Here is a 13768-nt window from a genome sequence, read left to right on the forward strand (position 1 = left end):
TACTACTATATTACTGGCAGTATCTTGCTTCAGGTCTGTTAGTAGTTGTTTTAGGTATTTTGATGATTTATCATTAGGTGCATAAATGTTTAGGACTGTGAGTTCTACATTTTTCAGAAGAAATTTCCCCATGCTTCATTCTTTTCCATTCACTAATGAAGATCATAAACCCCCAAACAGTGGAATCCATAAAGTTAATGAACTATATTTTCACATTTTGAAGATTTTGAAGACTTTGATCTTAATCATGTTATCAAAACAGGATGCCAAACTCTAAATTAAAATAAATGTTTAGCAGTCTACTTCTGAAATTTTGTCATTCATAAATTCTATCAACAAACAAAATGAAGCCTTTTTCTCCCAATTGTAGATAAAATTTAGTTATGAAAAACTTTTCATTTATAATTTACATTTTGCCATTATTAATAGAAACATGTTTAAAAATAATGCTTTCAGTTAAATGAGCATGATGCTTGAATTCTGAAAGCATAGAAAATAAATTTTATCTGCTATATTTCAGAATGTTCTCATCATGTATCATAGTATCTTAGGTATCAGGAATTTCGTGGAGAAATATTTACTGGAAAAAAGGGAGTAGAAAAACAAGATCACTACATTTTCTTAACAAGAAACTTCTCTCCAGTGCAGAGAATGATCAAGCAATTTGGAGATCTTGCTATGCTTAAAGAGATCTCAAAATATTATTCTTCATGTCAGTGTTCTTGAAAGTTTCAGTTCTGTCTTAACTTGTTTAGTCACATTTATCCCAAGAGCCCTCTTTGCACCAAAATACCTAAACATAACATAGCAAAGAATAAAAGAAATTTTATAAAAGGTGACAAAGAAAAGATGGATAAGTTATTTCCCTCAGGATTTGAACAAGGACACAAAGATAGTTTCTTCAGTTTTCATATTACTTCCCAGTTGTGTCAGACAAGGCATGGCAGAAGCCTCTAACCTAGAACCAGCAACATTCACATATAAAAATTCAAAGACTAGAGAGAGGACCGGTATGACAATAATAGTTGAAATGATCATTCTGGACAAGAACTGAGTGTTGAAAGTAAGTAAAAGGATATACATCATAATCTTTAAGTATATTCATTGCAAACCATAATTCCCAAAAGGAGAGAGAGACAGAATAAAAGTTCCTGAGAGAAGAAAGTGCCTGCCATAGAGGCAGAGGGGGCAGGGACAGGAGAGAAACTAGGACAATCGTGTTGGGAAATATACACTGGTGAAGGGTCAGGTGTTGGAACATCATATGAATGAAACCCAATCATGAACAACCTTGTAACTGTATTCACTGTGATTCAATTAAAAATAAATAATTTTTTAATCTCAAAGAAAAGACTGCTCTTCTTGACCAAGACCAAGGAACATGTTGATTTTCTTTAAAAAAAAAAAAAGAATGCAAGAGTACTGCTATTTATTCAGCCATTGATTAAGCTGATTGGATTGGCATGAACTCCACATTACTTTTTTATTTCATTGTATCACCGTGAGATAGAGTTACAAAGCTTTCATGTTTGAGATTCAGCTGTATAATGATGGAACACATATCCCTCCACCAGTGCACATTTTCCACCACCAATGTCCCCAGTATCCCCCCTACACACACACACATTCCCCTGTCCTCACCCTGCCTCTATAACAGACAATTTACCCAATACTCTCTCTCTCTCTCTCTAATTTGTTTTGCTCTATTTTTCCCACCACCATTCAAGCCTACCTGCCAGGGGCAGACGCTAGGTAATTTATTTTCCATTACTCATTTTGAATATCATGAGAACTCGCATGGCCGTGATTGTAAATGTAAATTTCTAGATTGTAAATGGTTGGGTTCCAGAGACATCTCTGTATGGCACTAATCAATTTAGGGATCCAGTTGGGACTCTCTGGGCCAGGGCTGTTGGTGCACTAAGATGGCATCTGGAGGCAAATTGTGGGTGTGACAGCCAGTCTTCTGGGCAGGTGGGAACATGGGGAGGGACAGCTCAGGTCCTCAGCCGCCATACGACCTGGATATTTAGTCCTGAACCCGCACACCTGGGCCTTGCTTGTGGACACTCTTGGTCACCAGGATTCCAACTGGAGTAGGCAAGGAGATTGCACCTGCTCCATCTGGGGTGCCGCAGTAATATTGGCTTGTTATGGGATCCAAAGAGATCTCCAGCACTGTGGTGTCTTTTGGGACACGCTGCTGTGTCTCTGAGCCAGAGCTGTTGGTGTGATAATGTGGCCTGGAGGCAAATTGTGGGCATGACAGCCAGTCTTCTAAGTGGGTGGGGACTGAGGGAAGGACAGCCCCGGGTCCTCCACCGCCATGTGGACTGGATATTTAATACTAGTACTTGCATACCTAGGCCTTGCTTGTGGAAGCTCTTGGTCACCGAAATTCCATCTGGAGTAGGCAAACATGTTGATTTTCAAAAAAGAATGTCTTTCACTCACACGGAACTACTGCTCCCCTCTCACTCCCATTCCATACAAACAAGAAGTAGAAAAAGCTAACCCCAATCCCCTGAGTTTATAACAGAATAACTGAAGACAAGAGGTGAGATGATGATGATGATGATGATGATGATGATGATGATGATGATACAATTCATCATCAGTGTAGCATATATGGTATTAAGTAGCAAGCTGATCATCCACCTCCACTTAACATAAATGGCGCTGGGTAAGGCAGGCTAGGACATTAATAAGCGTTCCGTTTGTTCCCATCTCTAGTGTCAGAGAAATTCAGTGATAACTTGAGCCTCCCCATGTATGCAGCACCAATGAATTGGGGATAGTCAACTTTCCACTGTATCCCTCACCTTTCTGTATAAACTCTATTCATTATGGATACTCTTCTAGCTTCCGTTAAATAGAACCAAGTAGTGGGAAGCAGTGTTGGCTAGAACACTGGTTTCTCTTTCCTTCCCCTGATGTTCACAGATTAGTATATCTTAGCTAAACTTCTTTTCACAAACTTGGAAAAAAATTATGGAGTCAGTAATTCACTTCTCTCTTTCTCGATGTCAGCAGGATCCATGGAGGAGCGAGTGTACAATCTCACTGTGATGTGGGAAAATGTTGTGAACTGTACTTTCTTCATCACTGGAAAGTTATCAATCAAGAGGATTGTTGGAGGAGCTTAGCAGAACTTTCAGTCATCTGCCATGATATAGTATGTCAGTACTCCATTTTATTAGTGGTATCAGAACAAGAATATGAAAATATTTATAACCCACATTTGTCCATGTTACACACAAGACTTCTGCTAAAAGGAGTTGAAATAGTATCTAAAATCTCATCATATATGTGCTATACAAAATGCACAAAGTTGAAAATCACAGCATCAAGAGTCAAAATAAAATTCCATCTGGAATTTAAAAAGACAACCAAATATGCTGGTCTGAGTGAATATTGTGTTTTTTTCTCTTTGGGTCACACCCTGGGATGCACAGAGGTTACTCCTGGCTCTGCACTCAGGAATTACCCCTGGCGTTGCTCAGGGGGCCATATGGGATGCTGGAAATCGAACCCAGGTCTGCCTCGTGCAAGGCAAATGCCCTACTCACTGTGATATCACTCCAACCCCAAAGATTGTGCTTTCAAGTGAGTATTTTGTCAGGGATTTTGAAGTGACCAAAATACAAGGGTTTCAGCAAGCAATTACAAACTCTATCAAAACAAATGGAAGAATAGAATATCTATATGACAAAATAGAAGTTATAAAAAAGTGGAAATGATAGAACTCCAAGTTAAACACCAAAATAAAACTAGTAGAAGGATATATTGTATAATGGAAATTAAAAAGGTAGAATTAATAAATTGGAGATGGAAAAATACAATTAACCCTTTGTCAAAAACAAAGCTAAATGAAACAACAGTGACCATAAGAAAATGATTTAGGTATAAGGGAATTGGGAAACTTAACATTGAAATCACTGGATACTCAGCAACTACAGAACAACAGTGAGGGTTGAAAAAGTAATGTTAACGGAAAATTTCCCAAATGAAGAAACACTGATTGAAACAAAAGGAATACAACTATACCTATTAGCATAAGGTATGCTTATCTACATAAAATACTAAATGGACTTTTTTAAAAATGTTTTATTAAAAAGAAAAAAGGCCTGGGGATAGAGAGATAGCACAGCGGGTAGGGCGTTTGCCTTGCACGCAGTCGACCCGGGTTCAATTCCCAGCATCCCGTATGGTCACTTGAGCACCGCCAGGAGTAACTCTTGAGTGCAGAGTCAGGAGTAACCCCTGTGCATCGCCGGGTGTGACCCCCCCCCCCAAAAAAGGCCTGCCATTCTTGAATTGTATGTTCCAGCATGGAAGTATTGAAGTATGAAAGATTAATTTAAAAATGATAAGGGACTAAATAGAGAGTATAGACAGAAATGCACTTTCTTTGCATGCTACTGACTCTGGCTTGAATCCCCAGCACCCAGTTGATTCCCCAAGCCCTCCCAGGAGGGAATCCCTGAGCACAGAGCCAGGATGTCCTGAGCACTGTTGTCTGTGACCAAAACCAACCAAAAGAAATGAATAATATATATTGTACTTAAAAAATTGTGATAAAAAATAATGGAAACAAACAGAAAGCGGTGGGATGAGGAGTATTGGATGAGTTATGATAAGAGGTTTCACTGCAGATTTCAAGTAATACTTTTCCCCTTTATCTTTTGTGGGACTTGACTTTTTGTTCACACCAGAGACACTTAGGCTGACACTATTTTTTAACAAGTGGCCACCTGATGCATGTCAAATAAATTTGCACATTGGTTGTTTGACTTTGAGAGCCTGGTAGAAACCCTGAAGAAGCTGTAACTGGGCCACAAGGAGAAACATTGTATATTTCTTTCTACCCAAAGAAAACGAAGACCACGGGGCAGTGCTTGTTTCCATCTCGCTTGAGAGAACTTCCGGGGCTGTTTCTCCTGGGGGCCGGCCAGGGGGATGGCCAAGACTCCCAGTAAGAAGTCGGTTGATCAAGCGGTGTCACCAGATGAAGCTGCGCCAATCACGGTGTTCTTCCGGCCAGCTCTACATGGAAAAGGAGTTTTTAAGACTCTGGGTGGGTACGAAGTGTGTGTCTTTGAGCAGATCCTGAGAGGAATTAAACGGCATCTGCTGCTGAAGTTTTGGATGGATTGCCACATTTTTCCCAATTCTTCCAATTAGGTAAACTATAACAGTATCTGTTTATATATCACACCTATCTAGGCATAAATTACTCAGGGTGAGGTTTAGGGTTTTAAAAAGACAATATCCATCGTAAGTTTTTAAAAGTGACAAAGTACCGTGGCTAAAATAAAATTTGCTTTATTCAGCTGGCTTTTAAAAATGTCAGTGCTCTTATTTAAATAAGAATTATATTTATGTATTAAAATAGTAATAATAAAATAGATGTCATTTATAATGAATATAAAAGTGTAAAAAAATGGAATATGTACCAAGGAAGCAGGAAAAAAGAATAAAAGCAATCTTGCTCAGTTGCTCAAGAATCACTTTTACATATCTGTGATCTCTCTGTCTTCAAGTGATAATTGCTTCAGTATTATGCTTTGTCCTTTTACACTATTATTGTTTGATATATCATGATTTAAATGGTAAATGTGGAATTTAATAAAAATATGCATAAGCAGAAACACATTTTATTTCTCTTGTGTGCAATTGTTTTTGTGCTTAAAATGCTTTTGTGATATGAAGAGAAAATATTTACTCATCTGTATCTCAAAGATGACTGCAGTTTGATTTCTTGACAATTTGAATTCATTATAAGTTTTTAAAATGTAATATTATGCATTTTAATTTTCAATAGCTGACAAGCTATGTTGTTTTGTCTTTTACAGGATGAGAGGCCTAAACAATAGTGCAACATTTAGGGCACTTGCCTTGAATGCAGCCCACCCAAGTTCGATCCCTGGCAACTCATATGGTCCTCAAGCACCGTCCGGCATAATTCTTGAGTGCAGAGCCAGGAGTAACCACTGAGCACCTCTGATTGTGAACCGAAAAACAAAAACAAATCACTATTTGCCTTGTCTATTTCAGGACCTCATTCAGGAGACTGAATTGAATCTGGCCCATATTTGTCCATAGTCTCCTGGAGACTGAGAATTGCTCAACATTTCAGCGTCTTCAGAACTCTGATTGCCACATTTGAAGATACTGATCAGGTATTTGAAAAAAATGACTATTAAAAATTTCAATTTGTGTCAATTGAGTTTCATCTGAAGTTGTTCTTATGATTGAAGTTAAACATTTTTGGCAATAGCTGTTTTACTGCTACCCCCACCCTGCCCCCCACACACACACGATCATGGAAGAATTTCCTCCCCAAAGATTTGCAGGTGTCTGAATACATCACACTCAACACTGGACAGAAGAACTCCATAGCCATTTATTAGTAACATTTACTCACAGTCAAGGATAGCCACCTCAGGTAGATCCTCAGAGCTCTGCAGTCTGGAAGAAGTTGAACAAGCAGTGGCTGTGTCTGGGGCAGCAGTATTTAGGTTAAAAGAAGTGACACTATACTTACAAGTAATTGACTGTTTCAGTAATAATATTCATTAATAGGAAACTGAATCCTGCTGTTCAGGGATAAGCAAGCACTGTACATCAGCCCTCTAATCAGAATGATTTTTTGTCTAGTGGATCATATTCATAGGAGGACAATAGAGAGAGGGTTTTGTGCTTAGACCATTTGAGACCTCCTGGTTTTCTCCAGATGTCAAGGAGTATAGTAATTATTGCCTAGTGGTAATTTTGTGTTTTCCTCACTGCCATTACATTTATTCATTGGAATTCTCCTGAAGAGATTTTTCTTCTTATCCACCTTTCTGTACATGTTTGTTATTTATAAAATTATTTATGAAATATACTTTCTGTTTGCTTAAAATAATTTACCGGCTTTATTCATATCATTATCAGCTCATAAAAAATTACTCAATTCTATGAATTGTAATCAAATTATATCACCATCTGTTTGTTGACTTGTATAGCTTTGTTCTCTGAAAGCTCCTTTTGTTTGTTTCAGTGTCTTTCCCATAGGACTCTAATCATTTTTGTATTCTCCTTTCCTTACTAGCACCCTGAAATGTTCACATTCCCTTTTCTTTTCACTGCTTCAGTGTGGTTACAGTATTCATTTCTAATTCAGATTGATTTTATTGTTTGTGGTTGTATTAAAGTTTCTTAGCACCCCATGTCAGTTGATTTTATTTTTCATTAAAATTTGTTGTCTTGAGCCCTCTAGCGGTGATGAGAGGAGGTAACTAACTGTGTACACCAAGAAAATAAACGTTAGCTCTACTGCAAACACATTGCCTTAACTGTAAGGTAAAGGTAAGGTAAAGGCCCTCCCGTTGATCATCGATTTGCTCGAGCGGGCCCAGTAACGTCTCCATTGGAGACTTTGTTGTTACTGTGTCTGGCATATCGAATACGTCACGGGGAGCTTGCCATGCTCTGCTGTGTGGACGAGATACTCTCGGTAGCTTGCTGGGCTCTCCGAGAGGGGCGAAGGAATCGAACTCGGGTCGGCCATGTTGGCTGCGTGCAAGGCAATAGCACAGCGGTAGGGCATTTGCCTTGCACGCAGCCTTAACTGTAATAAGTTGAAAAAACAATCAGTAACCCCTGAGCATCACTGAATATTCACTGACTCCCAAACACACACACACACACACACACACACACACACACACGTAAACAAAAATGAATAAATAAAAAAAAGAAAAAATAATAAAAAGAAGCAAAATTAATTTTGGGAACTTTAATATATCTATTTGATTCAAAGAGTCGAGGAAAACCACCACCACCCACGATTTTAAAAGTTCAATTCTAAGAAGTGTCACTCCCCATTGCTTTTTTTTATTGAATCACTGTGAAATAGACCCTTTCAAAACTGTTCATGGTTAGATTTCAGTCACAGTATTCCAACACCCATCCCTCTACCAGTGTACATTTCCCAGCACCAGTGCCCGCAGGTTCCTTCCCATCACCCCTCCACTCCCCATCCTGCTTTTATCTCTCTCTGATTCCTCACTTCTTTCGATGCCCTTTTCCAACAGTCCTCCTGAAGATAAGCAGGGATTTTACTTTCTGATTTAAAATCTCCTGCATTTGTTTTTTAAATGAACAGATACACATATGATTTCTTTTATTCCCTTGTTTGGTAAATAAAAAACTAAAAATTAATTATATATGGACGTCCTTACACTTTTCTTCTTTTTCCCGTTAACAGAACTGCAGTAAATCCCTCCTTATACTTCTGTAGAGTTTTACATTCCTTTTTTCCCACACTGTTGTGTGGCTGTATCGCTCATATTCAACCACTCCACAATGTCTGAGCATTTAAATGCTTTTCTATATTTTCAGTTACAAACCTTTTGTACTTTTATCTATTGTATCTACTGAAATCACAATTCAAGTAGCTAAGTAGCTGGCATAAATTAAGGTGCACATGTAGTTTTGTTTACTGTTTCTAAAATTCTTTCCCAAAAGGTTGTAACTGGTTTGTATTCCTAGCATCAACGTATGAGAGTGACTGTTTTCACACAGCTTTATCAAGAAAACAGGTTGCCCTTCCTTTTAAATATTTTTGACATAGTAGGTGAAAAATTGTATATAAGTGTTATTTACAAATTTTCAAAGTAAGCTTTGAAATATTGCATTTTAATATGCTCACCATCAGGGCTGCAGTAAAGTTTTTCCTGTCATCACATCTAATGAAAATCCCAACTTATCTTTTAAAGGATGGCTTGGTAAATATTGTGAAAAATTTCATACAGTACATACTGCACATTTCTCAGTCACAAACATTCACCTTTGCCTAGGTAAAAAGCATACCCTGAGAGTAGGTTAATGATCTGCCATGGTCTGGTTCTATTAAAACTTTAGTATATAACCAAGCACTGGAATGGATTTGACCTCGTAGATCACAGTTTGCATTTTTATTGAGATTATGTGATTTACATCACTGTTCATTCACAGTGACGTTAATTCACTGTTAAATCACTGTATCTCATTCACATAATTCCAACACCACACCCAAGATACCTGCCCTCATACTCCCAAAACCCCAAAACCCTTCCCTTTAACACTTTGGCAAGGACATAGTACATAGAATATCCTTATATTTCTTTCTTGAAACCTATTTTCTACAGCCTATGATATTAGGACAGCAAATATGGATTGATAAACATGAACATTTACTTAAGAATTTATGTTTGTCAAAATATTCTGCTTCAAGATAGAGTTTTATGGTTTCATTTATTTTTTGGTGGTTACACCAGGTAGTACTCAGGTTTATTCCTAGCTCTGTGCTCAGGAATCATTCTTGGTGCTGCTCAGGGGATTATGCCTTAATGTGAATATGTATTGTTGACATACAGACTCCTGTCTCACGGTTGTTTAACACACGTGGAACTTTATTTCATCATTATGTTTCCAATTATATCCAACAGACATGTGGAGTATCTGTTGTTTATTTCTATGATATTGGCTTGTTTCAATAATTCCTAGTTTATGGGTCGAAGTGATAGTACAGTTGGTAAGGTGCTTGCCTTGCACAAGGCCGAACTGAATTCAACCCGAAGCATGCTATATGATCCTCCGAGCAACTCCAGGTGTTATTTCTGAATGTAGAACCAGGAGTAACCCCTAAGCATTGCCGAGTGTAACCCCCACCAAAAAAAGAATTCCTAGTTTTTTGGGTTTTCTCTTTTTCTTTTTTTTATTGAATTACCGTGAGAACAGTTACAAAGCTTTCAGGTTTAAGTCTCTGTCATACAATGATCAAACACCCATCCATTCACCAGTGCACATGTTCCACCACCAAGAACCCCAGTATACCCCGCATCCTACCCCTCTCCCTGCCTATGTGGCAGATGACTTTCACTTTACTCTCTCTTTGCTTTGATTACTTTCAAGAATTCCTAGTTTAATAATGTCATTTTCTGTTGTTACATGAAAACCCAGGTCCTTAAGCTTTCTTGATATTTTTGGTGATGGAGTGGGAAGTTGTGAATACATTGATTTTGTGGTTCCTAAATGTTTTTTGTACAAAATTAATTATCCCCTTTCCCTTGTGTTTCTTTTCCCCATTATTATCTCTATGTCACAGGACATTTGTCACTTCTCTTTGCCTTCATGTTCTCTAGAATGTATATTTCTTTCATGTTAGACTTTTACATCAACCCTAACCTTCAATAAATGATTCTTTTTTATTTCCTTTCCTGAAACTCTTGTGCTCACTTTTCATGTCTTTTGTTGTTTTCAGGTTAAATCTGTGCTTAGTCGTTCTAGCTGTAGTTTTATGTCAACTATATGCTCCTCACTATCTTCTTCCCCTCTGTTTTTGCTTCTTTCTTTGATTTGTCCTTGCTCACCACAAAACCATAGTGATGCGGTTGAGATGGATTGTGTGCTATGGTTTCATGATGTTCTCTTTTACTCACAATAATTTTCAAGTTTCTGCAGTATGCACTTTAAAATGATGATAAGGGTGAAATTTTAGTGTAAATTTTCAGTTTCTTTATCCTTTGGGTCACAAATATTGGGAAATAGGTAGATAGGTCATCAATATTGTCTTCTGTTCACATACATCTGTTATCAAATAACAATCTTACACAAAACATACATCTATGTGTATGTATTTATACTTATGTGTGCATACATATATTTAGACACATACATCTCTTTTAATTCTGTCCTGCTAGTAAATGTCTCCTGAGGTGACAATATGATTTATCAAATATTTTTTACAGGATAATTAATTTCTAACTATTTTGACAGCTTGTAAATGTCTTCTCGGGAATTTTAAATATAAATCACCCTGAAGTAAATTTTAAAAGATGGCCCAAAACGCTGTAGACACACTGTTGAATCTTGCTATAAAGAGTTTGCTCAGTAATGAATCTGCAACTATAAGAGCCCTGGAGGAACTCCCAATAGATCTCTTCGTTCCACTGTTCAAGTCTGCCTTCTTGGGCAGACAGAAGAAGATCCTAAAGGCAATGGTGAGAGTTTGGCCTTTTCGATGTCTACATATTGGGACACTGCAACCACAAGAGACAAACTATGACATCTTCGAAGCCATGATAGATGGTCTGCAACTGCCTCCTGACCAAAACTCTTCTTCAGGGTAAGACAAATCCAGTAGAGAAATTGAGAGACAGCAGGAGGGTATTCTGGATGCTGGGCCAAGAGAATACCAAGATAGAAACCAGGGATGCATATTTAGGATAACTGTGAGACAATTGATCCAGCAAATTGGAGTCACCTTAAGTACCTGAAAGTCTTAACAATGCTGATTATAGAATAAAGTTGGTTGAAGATACATGGCTGAGTTTACTTCCTGAATGCGATTGCCTGAAAGGGTGGTGTGCGCATCGAGTCTGGGGAGAATCACAGGCAAAGAAAGTATGGGGGAAACCTTGAAAGATGCTTAAATTTGTTCAGAAAAAAACTCATGTAAGTGACATATGTAGTTAAAACCAGAAACAGTAGAAAATTTACATCATTGGTCTTGCTTTGTTGTAATAAATCATGCTGCCTCTCATATATTCCATCTATTTTTTCCATTACAGTGGCTCCAAATTAAGGATCCTTGATTTAAGACAAGACCCAGAATATGGAATAACATGCTCATACAGGACCAAAATCCCTGTATGTTTTCTATCTTGTGTTTATTCTCAGCACTCCATTATTAGTGTACAAGAAGCACAGCTTAATGCGAGGTGCCATGACAATGTTACAACAGATTCTAGGTCTCTATCAGCCAGGGAACCCATGGAATTATTGGTGGACCTTACCTTCAATTGTGTATTGAGAACAAGGCAATTTATTTCTTTTCTTACTCGTAAGATTGAATGGAGCTCTGGGTCATTGCACCTCTGCTGCAGAAATTTGCAAATCGATAACCTGTCTGCGCATCGAAGTAGCCTGCAGATTGTGGATCTGGTCTGCACTGATCGCCTGGAGTTGGAGAACGCTCACCTGAGGGATGTCAACACCCTTTTATCTCAGTTGATCCATCTGGAAAGCCTCAGCCTGACTGATGTTGAACGTAGATCTTCTAAGGGGAGAAACTTCACAGCTTTTCTTGCCTGTCTTAAGAAACTGGACAACCTCGAGGAGCTGAGTTTCTCTTTCTTCTGTCTCACCAATCAACTGCACAAACTACTCAGGTAAATGGGGGAGCAGGAAAGAACCCATGCTTAAATATTCATAAGACTATTTTTTCTTTTACCTCATCTTAGGCATTGCTGGGGATTAAAATTTGCATATCAGAGAGAGGCACCTTGTAGCGAGGAGAATAACAAGGATAGAATAGGAAACTATGCTCATTCATTTGTTCAGCGAGCCAATCAAACATGTACAGACACTGTGATAAATATGCAGCTATATTGTTGGAAAATTTTTCTTGTCCTATTGCAATTTACATAGAGAGCGCAGGGGGAGAAAGAGCAGAGGTATTCAGATGGAGACATGTATTATACTGTAGCTATGATGCACATCTCCATGCTCTGGCCACAATGTTAACATTCAGATGATTTTGCTCCTATAGTTTCCCAAAGTACAAAGACATTCATCCTGAATGAAGACATTACCTGGGGCCTAGTGAAAGGGAACTCTCACCTGGATACTTTCTCAAATCCATATTTACCAAGTATATGAATATATGACTATGTTCTCTATCCAATTTTTAGTCACTCTGTCTTCCTTATATACATATTAATAATAAATTCATATACATTATGATGGTTAAGAGTCTGACTCTCAGGGCTTGGAGTGATACTACAATGGGTAGGGCATTTGCCTTGCACATGGCTGAAGCAGATTCAATTCCAGTACCCCATGTGGTACCCAGAACATGCTAGAAGTGATCCCTGAATGCAGAGCAAGCAGGAAGCCCTGAGCACTACTGGGTATGGGTCAAAAGCAACAAACAAAAAAGGGTGTGTGTCTCAGGGTGTAAAATAATTGCCCCAAGGTCATAAGTCTGTAAAGTCTAGAGTCAAAGTTCTTTTTGATAACATTAATATTGCAAATTATGAACAAATTGTCTTACGGTCTTAGGTAGCTATAAACCGGGCTTCACTGCTCTGGTTCAATCTCTTATTCTTCTGTAATAATATTCCTATGTTTTTTCCTACAGAGTCCTGCAACCTCAGTTGGATTCGCTGAGTCTGACTTTCTGTGACCTTTCTAACAGAGATATCATTGCTCTATCCCAGAGCACTCAGGCCATCCATTTAAAGCTACTGAAGCTGAGTAACAACCAGTTAGTCTGGGAATTTCATGAGCCCTTGCTAAATCTGCTGGAGAATGTCTCAAGCACCCTGCAGTATCTGGAGATAAACAACTGCCAAATCACTGATTCTGTTCTCTCTTCTATCCTCCCAGCTCTGAGTCACTGTTCACATCTCCGTATCTTTAGCTTTGCTTGCAATCCCATTACTGTGCCTGTACTCATGAACCTTGTGCAGCATTTAACACCCTTGATGGAGCTGAGATATGTGATCTATCCTGTTCCTGTGGATTGCTACGAACAATGGGATTTAAATGGCAGTTTGGATCAAGAAAAACTTGCTGCGGTGAAGGCCCAATTGAATTTGATGCTACAGATGGCACAGCGTGAAGACATGAAGTGGACTACTTTTCCTCGGTGATATTCCCAGTTCAAGTAATTTCTTCAACACTGATGTACATCCATTAACACATTGTTCCTGGGATGTTCCAAGGTGGCTCACAC

At 38.4% G+C, this 13768-nt stretch overlaps 1 protein-coding gene across 1 annotated transcript; it reads left to right on the forward strand.

Moving 5' to 3' along the window:
* The first annotated feature begins 10865 nt into the window (after positions 1 to 10865).
* On the forward strand, positions 10866 to 13685 carry LOC130034101 (melanoma antigen preferentially expressed in tumors-like). Its single transcript, XM_056125677.1, has 3 exons — positions 10866 to 11155; positions 11916 to 12200; positions 13172 to 13685. Exons 1-3 carry the CDS (start codon positions 10866 to 10868, stop codon positions 13683 to 13685), a joined length of 1089 nt encoding a protein of 362 aa, XP_055981652.1.
* Positions 13686 to 13768: the final 83 nt, after the last annotated feature.

Source organism: Sorex fumeus, unplaced genomic scaffold (assembly GCF_029834395.1).
Source record: "Sorex fumeus unplaced genomic scaffold, SorFum_2.1 ptg000058l, whole genome shotgun sequence".
Taxonomy (NCBI): Eukaryota; Metazoa; Chordata; class Mammalia; order Eulipotyphla; family Soricidae; genus Sorex; species Sorex fumeus.